The sequence below is a fragment of the Meriones unguiculatus genome, chromosome 2, assembly GCF_030254825.1.
Source record: "Meriones unguiculatus strain TT.TT164.6M chromosome 2, Bangor_MerUng_6.1, whole genome shotgun sequence".
Classification (NCBI taxonomy): Eukaryota; Metazoa; Chordata; class Mammalia; order Rodentia; family Muridae; genus Meriones; species Meriones unguiculatus.
In genome coordinates this window covers 188383164-188398949 of record NC_083350.1, presented here as the reverse complement: position 1 = coordinate 188398949, position 15786 = coordinate 188383164, and the positions used below count along the sequence as shown (strand labels likewise).

The 15786-nt window shown below is 43.7% G+C and overlaps 1 protein-coding gene across 1 annotated transcript in view; it reads right to left on the bottom strand.

Moving 5' to 3' along the window:
- Positions 1-15786, bottom strand: part of Fbxw7 (F-box and WD repeat domain containing 7) — a 151822-nt gene that overhangs the window by 60432 nt on the left and 75604 nt on the right. Inside the window, exon 3 of the mRNA XM_021643880.2 lies at positions 4408-4977. Coding sequence (XP_021499555.1) covers positions 4408-4908 — 501 coding nt within the window. The 5' untranslated portion in view covers positions 4909-4977. The remainder of the gene's footprint in view (positions 1-4407; positions 4978-15786) is intronic.

The window sequence follows — 15786 nt, the reverse complement described above, 5'->3', positions numbered from 1 at the left end:
CATTACACATTTGTGCAGACTCACAGAATACATAACAGCAGGAGTGAAGCCTGATGCAAATGTGGCTTCTGGTTTATCACTTGTAAAACAGGGACCATTCTCATGGGTGGCTTATTGTGGAGCAAGACGTGTGTGGTTGGGGCCTGTGTTCCCACTCAATTTCGCTATTAACTTGAAAATAAGAAGTTTATTAATTTTAAAAAATAACAAAAAATGGCCATCATAGGACACCACTGCCCCAAAGCAAACAAAAACCAAAAAAACCATTTTCACAAGTCTGGAGGACAGATTTCCTTTCAAGTGTTCAGCATTTCTTTCTATCAGAGTAAAGGAATGAAGGGGCAGGTGGCTACACAGATGAAACATGAGGTGAAAGTAGGAAGAACTCATGTAACAGAGCATAACTTCAGTTGTGTAGATGGGGCGGGGGGAGATTTCTCTCCTAAGAGGCCAATTGTTTAAACAATGAACTGTTTAAACAGGAACCATATTAACTAAGTCTGTTACCACCACAGTAACTCAAGGTTCTTCAGAGATCTTCAGTTCTGAGATATGAAAATCATACATGTATGTGGTCAAATTAACATTATAAAAATTAATCTACTAACTATGCAATAGCTAATATTTTGGTCAGAGTATGCCTGAGAGGTGGTAACTTCTATTAGACAAAGCTGGCAGAAAAGCAATTTTCACATCAGCCCTAATAAACTTGCCATAGGAGCAGAGATGTAGTTGCTTATGGTCACCCCACGGTCTGTAATCCCAAAGTTGGGCATAATGCTTCACCAGTAAAATATTTCTATTTTAAAGGGAGTACAACCTGGACTGAAAGGGAGATCTTCGCTCCAGTGTCATGCTGATTTAAGGGCATAAGATTTCAAGAGCAACTTATCTAGAAAAAAACAACTAAGACATTGCTACAGGGACACAGCAAATACATTAAATATGCCAGCAGTCTTCTCCTGATAGGGCTGTCGGTATTCTGGACGGACACACATGAGCGAAAGAGAGGGAGGCTAACATAAACAACTGTCTGAAACTCTAAAGCTGGAAGCCATCAGCCCTAACGACGGCCTTACACTGGGAGCTGATGATCCCAACCCTCCCCTCCACGTCGGTTTCTACCACAGACTACTTCAGAACTAGGATAGAAAGCTAAACAGATTACAGCATTAACAGGTATAAGTAAATGTGGGTCAGGAGCTGGACGGAAGGACAGTGCTGTTGCCTTCCTGGTACAGCACTGGCACTTCAGAATTATTTTAAAAGATAAGTTCTCCAAGTGTCCTCATAAATATCTTAAATGAAAGAGATTTATGCTTCATGATGGCTGGAACGAGAATTAGCCCCATCAGCGCATACATTTGGACGCTTGGTCACAGTTCTTCAATTGTTTAGGAGGTCGAGTTTCAAAGGCCCACACCAGACCGGTCCCTTGTGCATGTGGGTCAGACGCGAGCTCTCAGCTACTTCTCCAAGGTCATGCCTGCCTACCTGCCACCACACTCCCCACATGGTGGTCATGGACTAGCTCTCTGAACTGTAAGCAAGCCCCCGAGTGAATGCTTTCATTTGTAGGTTGCCTTGATTACAATATCTCTTCATAACAAGAGAAACAGAGGACAAAAGCTTCCTTAATCCAGGGAGCCTAGTAGGTCTTGGTACCTGGGCTTGGGTTCTGACTGTGTCCCTTACTGTGGGACCATCTCTGGATATAGCCTTGTCAAACTCCTTTCCTTGTCTGTACGGTAAGGCCCATTTTCAGAAGTCTGCTACAGGCATGTGTGACTAGACCCTGCTTATCCGCTATTGTTTTGAGCCTAATGACACACTTCAGTCAACATCTAGTTTGCATGTGTAGTTCTTACTGGAGGCAAATGGATAAAAACCATCACTGGAAAGAATCTAATAATCAAGATGGGTAAAACAATCAGAGATAAGGAATGGGTTTCCTTCAGAAATGACATTCCAAACATGCTTGTTTCCATGAAGATGAAGATCAGGAGGATAAAGCCCCGACCTCCAGCAGTCTCATTTACTGCTTTTTATATTAGCTGAAAGCAAGCTGATAAAAACAAGACAGTAACAAAAGTTAATAATGTGCATTTTAAAAACTTACATGCCAAACATTCAACATGAGCAATAATCTCTTGAGAAGAAAAGATGTAGTAAGCCAGCTGTTGACACGGCTGAGCTGCAGACAGACACTGCTAACTGGGGAAGCAGGCTGACTTAGGCCTTGAAGATAACTAGTCACACTGAGACACAGCCACACAGAATGGGCTCCAGAGCCTCCAGTTCCTTCTTTACGACCCCTTCTTCTTACAACTTCAGCCTCGTGACTGCACACCTTCAATAACATCTTGCTAAACACAGGAGAAGCGGTTCTCGGGGTTCTAAAAGCAGCTTAGATTGCTCCAGGATTAACCCACCACACCAGGAAACACTGCTGTGCTGTGTCTTATGTCCTCCTATAGGGGGCAGCACAACACATGGAAAGAGAGCGGGTGCTCAGAAACTGGGCAGACGGAGAATAGTATCTGTTGCTTAGAACTTGCACAGGACCTGCACAGGTCTGTGCCAGATAGGGTCCCAGCACTGAGAGGGAAAGTGGACACAGCCTTCTTCCCGAACACAGAAGCCATCTGCGTTGACAACCACTTGCGAATGAAAAATGTTTGTTTTCTCCAACAGAGTCTAACTGGGGAAACAAGCTGGTCCTCAGGGTTGGTCCTGTGCCCAGCAGCAGATGACCAATACAAACTCAAGGGCATCTCATAAGGTTTTTTTCCCCCTTTTTACCTTACAGATTCTATGCACATATATTATGGCTTCCAATTCTGTTTTTATGGGACTCCTGTGTGTATGAATGTGTGTGGCTCCATCTGTATGTGCTTCTTGTCCTCTGGTGCTTTTTCTTCTGTTTGTCTGTTTTGTCCTAATGTGGTTAATTTATTTTTGTTCTATGGTGTTTTATTTTACTATTTTTCTTTAGGTGCCAGAGAAGGTGTGGATTTAGATGGGAGAGAGATGGGGAGGGATCTTGGAGAAATTGGGGAGGGAAAGCATAATTAAAATATATTGTACAATATTTTTAAAGTACACTGAGGAAGACTTGAAGAAGGGGTGATGTTTCCTTTCTTCCAAAGACAGTGTCTTGCTATAGCCCGTCCCAGACTCACAATCACTAGAGAAGCCAGGCTGGCCTGAACTCTGCCAACAATCCTCCTACCTGAAGTGCTGAGACACGGATGTGTGCCGGCACGCCTGACTCTAAAGGAGGGTTTTCATTTCACGCCCCTACTCTTTTCAAAGGCCAAACTTTTAGGACTTGAATTAAACTGCAGCCCAGGATAGAGCACAGTTTTTTTCTTTTTCTTTTTTATACTGGCAAAGGATGTAAAGGTCATCAAAATAAAGTACTGAATTAGTACAAATTTCTCCTTATTCCCTTATTTAAAAACTCAGATATGTGAGGTCTTCTTAATATAGCCACAGTGACTTTAAAAACATCTTTGCAGTATTTGAGACAACATCTTGCTATCTTGAACTCATAATCTTCCTGCCATGCCCTCCACAGTGCTAGAGGATTTTTCTAAATTGCTGTTACAAAAACAAAAAGAATGGGGAAAACATTTCGAGTCAGTCCAGACCAAAATCCTCCATCTTAAGATGGAGAGAGTTGAAAGGAAGAAAACCATTACCTGATGCCATTTCCTTCCTACGTCATGCTAACAACTAAAAAAATAATGTGACTGGGCTATACAACTTAGAGAGGCACATTCTCTGAATTTATTTTACAACCTAAAACAAAACTGATTCAGCAAATTGAATTTTAAGCCAAATGTGTCCAACACTTTCTTTCCAGTCAAACTGTACTGAAGGAGATACTGTTAAGTTTGCAAGTATTTATGGGCAAAATCCAATGATCCATCATTAAAATTAAACATCAGCAAATAAAGAGTAAAAGGATGCCTGCTATAGACAGTGCTTGTTTTCGTGCCTGTGAAACAGTGGGCTCTCACTAACACAATCCCCATGACAGGTTACCTCCTGAGGCTATCTATTCTTCAGGGACATCCAGGAGTCACGGTTAACTCCTGAGCAGCGAAGCACAACTATTTGCAGTGACTTCCAATAGCTTACAAATTAGAGTAAGTCTGGCGAAAACATAGCTATTTTGCAAATAACAAGATTCTTTATTACTTGATTTACATACATTTCACGCCAACCCTGCACACTCACATAAACCACTTTGGCAGCAAATGTAAAACTGGTGATTTTTTTTTTTTTTTTTTTTTTTTTTTTTGTGGTGAACAAGATCAATTTTGCAATCAGGCTGCCCTCTTCTCAGTATTTCTATTTGTAACACTGGTGCCTTTGACAAACTAAAACTTACGCACTCACCTTTGTGGTCTTTGTGTAGAATGGGGAGGAGAGCTGGTGAATGGGCAGGCCTGCGATGCTACTACAGTTTGTGACATTGCTATTGTGCGTGTGTTCCTCTTCTCTGCTACTGTCATCAGACTGATCAAAGTCATCACTCTCCTGGTCCATCTCCTCTTCCTCCTCCTCCTCTTCCTCTTCCTCCTGCTCCCCAGCATGCTCTTCATCGTGCTCCTGCTCTTCCTGGTTTCCCGAAGAGTCCTCGTCTACTGAAATGAAGCGGTTATTGTTTTCTTCCACCTGTCCTTGTTGGGCATCATTCTGGTCTCGAGGCCTAGGGTCTGGACCCACAAGTTCACCGTTGCGCGCAGTGCGCTCCTCCTCTAGTCGTCTCAGCTGCTGCTGCTCCTCGGCCACGCGGTTCATCTGCTCCTCATCCCCCTGGCCTGAGGAAGCATTCCCTCTCAGAGAGCCCCCGGTCCGTCGTCTTTTGCTGCCCCCAGAGAGCAGTTCCTGATTCATTTCCAAAAGCCAGCTTGCTGCTTCTTGAACCTTGGCTAGACTATCAGAAGATGCAAAGCTTTTCACATTCTGCAGGAGGAAATGGGGGACAAAGAAGATTTGTACAATCTGTGCTGTTGTCTCTACTTTTGTGTCACATGCCTACAGTCTAAGAGCAGTTAAAGATTGTGGAAAGCAGTCACACACTCTTTAGTAATAACTAAGTCTTAAATAAGCCATAAGACTTTCAAAGACTCATAGTAAAGACCTTTAACAACTGTATAGACATATACAGACATACATGGTTTTTTCATAAACCTCTAACAGCTTGGTAGTTTAGTCGCTTTGATCAACATGATACAACTTAGCTAATAACACAATTTTAAATTTTAAATCATTAATTCAGAAACCATATCCTGTATAAGTCATACACTGAGTAGTAAACATACACAAACAAACAAAAAAACAAAAGAAAACTACTATAAAGGACCAGCCTGGTTCAGGAAACTATCCTGGCAATTTCCCAAGCTTCTGAGGTCACAAAACTCGCCCTCACATAAAAACAGTCACTGTGCCTTTCAACATCCACAATGAACATGAATCAGCTGAACAACAAATTTTAAAATTGTAGGTAAAAAACAGAAAAGCAAATGTTCGTGAATCTATACACTCTGACCCAGCAACTCCACTTCTGGTAATGTATCCTATGAAAGCAATCCTGAAACAGGAAAGGAAATTATACAGAAGATGCTCATTTATGCAGAGAGGAGGTGGGGTGGAGGAATGAGAATAAAATCCAGATGTTCAAGATACAAGAGTCAAGAGTGGGCTGGAGAGATGGCTCAGCAGTTAAGAGCACTGGCTTCTGCCAGAAAACACAAGTGTAGTTCCTAGTGTCTGCACACTGGCTCACAACTCCAGCTCCAGGTGACCTGACACCTTCTTCTGGTTAGGCACACACAGACATATATAGACACAAAACACCCATACACATAAAATAAGTAATTTAAAAGAAAAGAGTCCATGAGCTAGAATTTGTAGCTGAGCCATGATGTTCCTATGAAGATAGGGTGTTTGTAGGTGCTCTAAACTTATTTCTCAAGTCTTACAATACTAAGTATGCTTTCCTTTGAGTCTTAGCATTCACTCTAATATTTCATGTTACAGTTTTCAGTGATCACGCAGAAATTCTTTGCTGATATTTATCACATTCAAGTTTACCTAAAATTTTTTTTTCAACACATTAAAAGAAAAAAGTACCTAGAACCTGAACCTTGAAGTTTTTATAGAGAAAAGGTTAACAAATTAAGCTGCCAAAAATGTATATTTTGGTTTACAAACTAATTCTGAATGTTTTAGAGAAAGCTTTAGATGAATCATAACACTCATATAAAACACAAACAGCAACAGACGGGCTCCTATTGTGTTTAAATTGAAATTTTCAAGTTCAAACTTTTAAAATGCTCTCCTATTTCATAGCAGTAGACATACATAATGGCAACATGCATCAAAGATAGAACTTATGTTTATCAGTACTAGTGAGGCTTACCTGACCTTCAGAATAATGACGTCTCAGGGCTAGCTTATTTTTCCACTGCACAGTTTAAAAATACGGCACTAGTTCCTTCACAACTAACTGGACATGATGAAAATGTAAATGACAGTGACAGAACCACATAACTTCTAAACTGAAACTGTTACCAGCTAAACATAGACAACTGAGACTCAAACAGCGTACACTTCTCAAGGCTGCTGGCTTCAAAACACAAGCTCCCACAAAGAGCACACAAGCAAACAAAAGCCCCAGATTTAAGAACTTTTAACTGCATCTTCTTCGTGTGCCTTAGTCTACAAGAGCACATGATAAAAGCCTAAGAACAGTATGCTCTAACGCTGACACTGCCTTCTCTCACCAGAATCCATGCTGTGTTCACACATTATTAGTCTAAAACAAGCACCCACTTCAGACCCAATTAATATCCTGAAGAAACAGATTTACAATTGTTTCTTTACCCAATCCCAAGTACTACCAAGAATAAATTATAAAACAACAAATTCTAGCAGGGCAGTGGTGACACAAACCTTTAATCCCAGGACTTGGGAGGTAGAGGTAGGGGATCTCTGAGTTAAAGGCCAGCCTAGGCTACAGAATGAGTTCTAGGACAGCCAGGGCTACATACATACAAGCACCCACCTCTTAAAAAAAACAACAAAACACTAAAACAAAGACCAAAAATAATCTAAGACATGTTTCTGCTTGTGTCATTCAGCCTTTTTTACTAGAACTCACAGGAACATAAGATTTCACATTACAATGCTACAAGGAAATATTAAAAATACCCGAAACAATAGTTTCAGCTGGAGTGGGGATAATGAAACATTCACAATAACGGAAGTCTCTATAGGTTATCACTGCTAATTAAATATAGTTAATTCTCTTCATTCGTGGCCATTATGTTTGCTGAAATTGCTTTAGTCATTGAGTCAGTAAATCCTGAGGCACTGTTCTTGGGGAAAAATGGTTCCCATCAAACTCTAGATCACAACATTGTTATCTGCCAGCCAACTCAGACTCGCTTCCAATTAAAGACACTTCATTTAATGCATATTACTGACTTAACACTGACCTCATGCCCACCTATATAACTTGTGTCTGAATGAGGCTTCTCTAACCCTGCATTATTTTCTTCATAAGGTAGCATCACAGCCTTTCTGAGCTTACAAACAGTAGCAGGTAACTTGGTTTTATGGCTGGGGGTCATTTTAAGCAATATAATCAACAAGAAAAGGAACAGAAACGAGAAAAATACTTCAGTACAGGCCATGGACAGGACATGTTTGTGGTGTGGACTGAAACAAGAAGGTAAAGCATTGTCTGGTTGACACATGCGTGTCCACTGGGTCCGTGGGGGTGGGGTCCTGTGCATGTCCACATGCAGGCTGACCCCTGGCTCAATGGGTAAAGCGCCCACCACGTGAAGACCGGAGATCAGATCTCCAGCGTCCACGCAAAACCCTAGCACATCCGTGCAAGTCTACCATCCCAGTGCTGGCCAGGGGAGCAACAGCCAGGTCCCAGACATCTGCCAGCCTGTCAGTCCGGAGCAAATTGTAAGCTTGACTCCCAGGTTGACTCCCTGTCCCAAAATAGAAGCTGGAGAGCAATAGAGAAAGACAGCCAGCATCAACTACTGGCCTCTACATGGCACGCACACTCACACATCCATACGCACACTCTCTCACTAATCCACTAAAAACAGTAACAAGCCCATACAGCAAGCCCCTCCCTTGACCTGCCGTCCCCATGGTACTATATACAGAGAAGCACTAGAACACGCCTGCTCCGCAGGAGGCGCCTATGCTCACCCACGCACTCACGCACACGGCCTCCCACTAGATCTGAGACCGTATCAGAAAGGAGTTGTCCTTTCTTACTAATGTTGTCCCAGTGCCTCACAGAGGTATTAGCTCAATAGGTGCGCAAAGCATTTGCTTAACGAGGAAGAAATTACCCAATCTCTTTCAGGCCAGCCATAAATTACACATGCATTCTTTAAGAATCTCAGGCTATGTCACACACACAATGCCAAGAATGTTTAGCATACTTTTAAAAGTCTATACTCGACACTGAACATACTTGTTAAACCTTCTAAACTCAGAATTTATTTATAAATTATATTTCAATTTTTATAAAGTCATGAAGTAGTTTTCTTTCCTAGCAAATAGCTTAATAGCTCACACCTGTAATCCCAGAACTTAGGCGGCTGAGGCAAGAAATTGGTAAAATTGAGACCGTCCTAGTCTTGATAATGATATCCTGTCTCAAAAACTAAACAAACAGAAAGGAAAAAAAAAATATTGTGTCATCTCTAGTATAGACCATTAATATAGTGTAACTAAAAAAATTAGTATTTCAAAATGTTATTGTTGTTGTTTTGCATTTTAGTTATTCTGGTCCTTTATCTCCCAAGGTGGGAAGTCAAACAATTTAAGGGGAAAATCAGGTACCACAAAAATTACTGAAATGATCCTCAATGATAGATAGTTGTCATTTGAGTAAGAATGCCCTACAGGCTCATGTATTCGAATGCTTAGTCATCACAGAGTAGTATTACCAAGGATTAGGTATGACCTTGCTGAAGTAGGTGTGGCCTTGTGCAGAAAGTGTGCACTGGGGATGAGCTTTCCTGTTTCAGAAGCCCAAGCCAGGCCATGTCTGTATATGTAAAAGAGAGACTCTCTCTCTGTCTCTGTCTCTCTGCCTTAGATCCAGATGTAGACCTCTATGGCTCCAGCATCGTGTCTGCCTGCCTGCCTGCCGCCATGCTCGGATGACGATAATGCCACCATGACGATAATGAACTGAGCCTCTGAAACTGTGAGCCAGCCTCAGTTAAATGCTTTCCTTTATAAGAGTTACCATGGTCATGGTGTCTCTTCACAGCAACACAACACTGACTTAAATATATTGACAGAAATAAAATGGGTGTTCCAGAGGAGTGTGATAATTAACCTTCAGTGCTCCAACTTGACTGGCTTTAGAATCACTATGGAAGGCTGTCTCCAGGTGAGTCTCTGAAGTTGCTTCCAGAAACTGTAACTAAAGAGGAAAACCTCACCTTAAACACCAGCACCAGACCATGGGCTGGCTTCTAGGCAACACAAAGGAGAAGGGGGCTGAGGACCAGCCCTCGTCCACGTTCTGCTTCCTGACTGAGGTCCACCTGCCTTGAACTCCTGACTCCAAACTTCCTTGCCATAATGGCCATACCCCAGAACTGTGAGTCAAAAAGAGCCTTTTTTTTTTTGTTCCAGAAGTTCCTTTTGTTGGATATTTTGCCACAATATGAAAAGTAGTGTCATCATACAAGCAGGAAATCTAGAGTTGCATGACTCCAACTGAACAACTGAAGCCCAGCTTCTGCTGTCACATGGAGCTTGTACTGCGCAGGCCCACCACCGCCAGTTAGACGCTTGTACTGTATCCCAGTCACCTCGACTAGCTACATTAAGACCCAAACTTCCACTCTTACTCTTTCCTGTCACATTCTCTTACTCTTTCCTCTGTTCATTGAGAAAATACATACCTACATTCCAGGCAGTTTAGACAAAGGACACTGACTCTTAATCTTCTCCCTCAACTGAGACAAAAAGTCCACAAACTACAAAAGAGTCAAGGGAGTCAGGTGTGTATGTGTGGTAGGCAGGATGGTAGTACAAAACCGGGGAGTTGGCCTAAGAGGGCACAAAGAACTTGACTGGAAAGAGGAGACAGAACAGTAAGTGGCATCAAAGCCTGACTCTGAGGATGAAGGGGCCACATTGTGAAGTCAAAGACAGAGAACCCTCCCAGGGGAGGGAGGGTGGTAAATGTGTGCAGGATAAGAAAGATGTCTGCATTAGGAAAGAGTGTCATGCTGGGAATGCAATAAACGCATGTGGTGAGCAGAGTGGTACCCAGACAAGGTATACCTCCAACCTAACTGAAGCCTTAACTACCGGCCTTCGGGCAACAGCCACCCCTGCCCAAGCATCTACTGTGCATGCTGAGACAGCAGAAAAAGAACTCCTCCAATCAACAACCTGGGGGAGAGGTGAGGGACCTTTGCACATTAAATCTTTCCTTGACAATTATTTTCAGAGAACACATACTAACATAAAAGATATCTATCTCGAGGGATTACAGTCAAAACTCCTATAATAAAATTATTCAGCTCTAGAAGGTGCTACAAAAATCATTAACTTCATTCAAAGAAATCCAATGGGTTAGCAAAGGAAAAACTCATAGGGCAGCAGCGAGAGAGAGTCCTTTTAAGATATCCATAAGCAGGTTTTTCTGAGTAGTTTAAAGATGAAAGCTGCAGAAGCTAGCCTACAGCACACTCTGTCCGCTTTCATTCCGTCAGTCAAGAGTCTGGGGTGTAAAGGAAATAGAAGCTTTTGGGAAGCACCGTGTTCTGACAAGTGGTGGCTGACACCACCACTGCTGGGACTCAAGAGCAAAGAAGGGAAACAGCAAGTCTGTGATCTTCCCAGACATCCTCAGGGAAAGCTTCTCTGTCAAGGGAACTGGGGAAGAGGCTGTTCGCAAAGCTACCAACTGGAACCTGACAGGACAAAGTGATGGCAAGCTGCAGTCCTGCAGTAAACTCTCAACGGCTCTGACTAATTTCCCTGCACATTCTGGACTTCTGTAGAGAGAAGAATATCCCTGCTATCTACAGGGAAACATAAGCATTCTGGCAGGAGCCTTTCTAACTCAGCAGCTGTGACAGACAAGCTTGGCCATGGCCTCCTGTCACCTGAAGGGGAGATTTCCTGACTAACCCATCTGCCATGTGACCCAGACTATTTGTGCAGCAGGAAATAAGGACAAGTGAAACAGTTTCTATAGCAAGGCTCAAAAGCACACCAGAGCCTGGGAGCACAGGAACTGTCCAGCTGCTGAGCCAGAACAGGGACAGCTGACAGCACTGAGTGGGGAAATACCGAGTTTTACTCTCCCCGAGACCGATGAAATCACACTGGTGCACACCATCTGGATCTGTTACACAGAAATCTATGCTAAGCTTTGATGATGCCATAAAGGTGACGCATCAAGCTTAAAAGAGGAAAAGCAGAGTGTCCACCACCTACTCCAGTGACTTGAGTACCGGTGGATGTTGTCTGTGGGGAGAGGGCAGACAGAACAAGGGATTAAGCACCGGACACCCTGGGAGAGCAGCAGCCTCTGAGCAGAAGAGCTCTGAGGACAGTGAGCCACTGGATCTACCCCTCAGGGCCAAGCTCAGTGCCCAGGAGCTGTGGAGAACCAGCTCATGCATGTCAATATATGGTATGCCTGTGCACATGTGCATGCTACAAAGGACATGTGGGGTCAGAGGGCAACTGTGGAGTAAGCTCCCTCTACCTTTCTGTGGTCTCTGAGGATCAAACTCCAACCATCAGACTCGCAAGGCAAGCACATGAAGAGCGGAGCTGCCCCAGATGTTCTTGAGCTGTGAGTGTTTTTACTCCATGTACACAGACTGACGATTGGAAGTCCACCCTGGGGAAGGAGCTACCGAAGCCATAAGGCGAAGACATCATTTCTTCAGTATTTCTGCTACTGACACACAACTTGAACCTCTAGTGAGGAAACACCAGGCAAGAGTTACTGTACGAGTCGGCAGCATCTAAATGACTCCAGAAACAAACCAAATGCAACACAAAATCTTACACTCACTCTGCTGAGACACAGGCACTGGTGCACCCGTTAACTGAGGAGACCTGAGAAGTGCTGTATGGGTGCCCACATCGTCACTGTCACAGCTGTACTGTCCCTGTGCATGAAAATGTCCCATATATAAAAAAATGTATACTGGGCTGGGTAGACATGATTCAGCAGGGAAAGCACAAGCCAAGCATGAGGAAACAGAGTCTGGTGCCCAGGGCATATCAAAAGTTGGGTGTGGGGTTGTGAGCGTGTGATGCCAGGGCAAGTGAAGCAGACAGGCTGGTCCCTAAAGCTCTGGACAGCCCAGCCCAAACAGGAAGCCAAGTGTTAATAAGAGACTGTCTCAAAAAACATATGAACGACTCCTGAGGCTTGACACCCAGGGACTGCCTTCTGGTCCCCATGCTCACACACACACACACACACACACAAATGGTCAGAGCAAACAAGCCCTCAGTGCTCGTGGTACTTCGCATGAGAACAGTCCCATGGGCTCCTGTGCTTGCACACTTGGTCCTGTTATGGAACTGTTAGGAGGTGTGGCCTCATCTGGAAGAGGCCCCAGCACTTCCAGGTCTCCCTGTCCTCCCCGCCTGAGGCTTGTGGATCACACGTGTGCTCACAGCTACTCCTCTAGTGCCAGCCTGTCTGCAACCACTCTCCTTGCCATGACGGCCACGGGCTCTAATGCTCTAGAAGTAAATGTTTCCTTCTAGACGCTGCCTTGCTCATGGTGTTTCATCATAACAATAACAGTGATATACCCAGTGCTTTGAGGGCGTTAAAGTGGACACTTTAACACTGAGCGCTATTCTGGTCCCCCTCGGTTTTCACAAACTACTTTGCTGTGTCCCCACACCTTTGTATCTTCAGCTCTCATATAACCAACTCCAGCTAAGCCTACCATAGGTCTCTTCACAACCCTCTCAGATTTGTCATCCTGCTTGATAACGCAGAGAGGTCAGACACCGGAACGCAATTCAAATCGCATCACTACTCATTTCTCCCATGTGTCTCTGTTAGTCTCCTTCCTCCCTGAGTCACGGCAAAACTTGAAATTTCAATGCCTTGGTGGCAGATTACAGACATTTACGCCCTACCTTTTCCTCACAAATGAAAGTCCAGATAGATGAACTCCTGTGGTGCAGGCTAGCTAGCCTAACAGTCACCAAGTTCATGGAGGGATGCGGGGAGACAGGCGATCACTTGGGTTTTCTAGCCTAGCTCTAAATTGGGAAAGACAGCACGTGTCAAGGGGACTCGGTGGGAAACGGTAGGACAGGACACTCAAAGGCCTCCCTTGGCCTCTGTGCAAGCACAGGAAGGCGTATGTGCATGCATTCAGACACAAGAGACAAAAGAAATAGTGCAAAATTCTACTGACACTTTTTATGTCAAACTATTTACAGTGGAATAGAACAATACAGGAGTTTTCTGAGTGTGATGGAAATTGACTGACATGGGGCTGAAAAAAAATTGGGGGGGGACTTAGAAAGATGATACAGAGGGTAACAGCACTTGCTACTCTTCCAGAGGACCAGAGGTCAGTTCCCAGGGCCCACACTGGGCAGTTCACAACTGCCTGTCACTCCAGCTCCAGAGGCAACAACACCTTCTTCTCCTCAGACACCGTACACATGTGCACAATTCCACATACAGATACACAGGATACACATACACACTTAGAGAATTTTCTGGAGTGACAGTCTCTATTCTGACTGATGTGTTAGGTGTGTAAGTGTATGTGCTGTTCAGAACTCAGCTGTGCTTTAAATTTTAACTTAGAGCACCTCAATTTATACATAAAAGAGTATGAGTGTGGGGGTGTGTACATGTATGTGTAAAATTGAAGACAATACAAACCTCTCTATCTGCTTTGACTCTTGTACTGTAAGATGCTCAGGAAGCTTTGACCTTGGATTCCATGCCCTCATTAGTAAGGATTTCCCTACAATAACACCAGATAAAATCTCATCAGGGAACCAAGATAAAGACCCGTATTTTTCCAATTCTATAGGCAAAGAGACCCAAATGCACAGCTGCTATAATGCAGAAGTCAGACCACAGTTCACTGACAAGTTTCCCTAGCAGGTGGATTTTGACAGAGAATATAATAGGGTCATATAAGCAGCTGTCCCATGGGAAACATATGTAGCCTCTATCTAAAGAGCCAGTGACTACAGGACCAGTGAGACCCAGGCTAGAAAGAAAGAGAAAGAAAAGGAAAAAGGAAAAGGGGAGAGGGGGAGAGAGGGGAGGGGAGGGGAGAAGAGGAAAGGGAAGGGAAGAAAAACAGAAGAGAAGAGAAGAGAAGAGAAGAGAAGAGAAGAGAAGAGAAGAGAAGAGAAGAGAAGAGAAGAGAAGAGAAGAGAAGAGAAGAGAAAAAAGCCAGGTGTGGTGGCCTTTAATCCCAAGTACTCAAGGGAGACAGAGATGGGTGGATCTCTGAGTTTGAGGCCAGCCCTGTCTACAGACAACCAAGGCTACACAGAGAAACCCTGTCTGGAGGGTTTCTAGCTCAAGTGGGGGGAGCCTAGCTCAAGGAAGGAAGGGAGGGAGGCAGGCAGGGAGGGAAGCAGGCAGGCTGTCGGAGTTGCTCAGCAGCATAACAAGGAACTAAAAAGTAACCATGTGGATTCAAATCCTTATAGAGTTTCCCTCCTCTCTTCTTACTATTGTTTCGAAAAGATAAACATATTTGTAAAATAAGTTTTGAACTAAATCTATCACTGTAGTTTGAAAACAGGTATTTGCAGAGACCAGGGAGGAGTCTGTCTCCTTAACATAGTTACCAGCTTAGCCATCATTTTAATGTACCGACTATTTGTTGTGAAACAGAAAAGGGAAAATGTCTTTCTGTAACTTGCTGTGTAAAACCGAACAAAACAAGCCTACTCCTCTTGTATCACTTCCTGAGACTCTTCATTTGCTAAGTATGCAGTACAACCTGGCTAAATCCATGCTGTCCTTGCTTCATCTACTTTTTAAAACTCCTGTCTGGATTTCTATCCTTATTCTCTATACTGGCTGGTTTTGTGTTAACTTGACACAAGCTAGAGAGGAAGGAGCCTCAGTTGAGGAAATTCCTCCATGTGATCCAGCTGTAAGGCATTTTCTCAATTAGTGATCCTGTGGGGAAGGCCCAGCCCATTGTGGGTGGAGCCATCCCTGGGCTGTTGGTCCTGCTTCTGTAAGGAAGCAGGCAGAGCAAGCCATGGGGAAGAAGCCAGTCACAGCGCCCCTCCATGGCCTCTGCATCAGCTCCTGCCTCCAGGACGAGTTCCTGTCCTGACTTTCTCTGATAAACCATAAGCCAAATAAACCCACTCCTCCCCAGCTTGCTTTTTGGTCATGGTATTTCATCACAGCAACAGAACGCCTAACTAAGACACTCTGAGGCAAAAGATGACCCGTTTAAATGAAAATGCCACACAATTACTACTCATAGACAGGGTCTCAGAAACAATCATTTTATCTGCCCTTCAGATCCTTGGCAAGAAGGCTTCATGGACATACTAAGAAAGACACAGTTTGGGTACCCTGCACGTGAGTATTTTCATATATTTGAAACATACATATATTTGAAAAAGAGATGTAAAAGTTATAAGCCAGCACTGGGGGTAAAATATTGACAAAAGGCATAAAGTAAACTAAAACTTCATCTACTGACAACGACGTAAAAG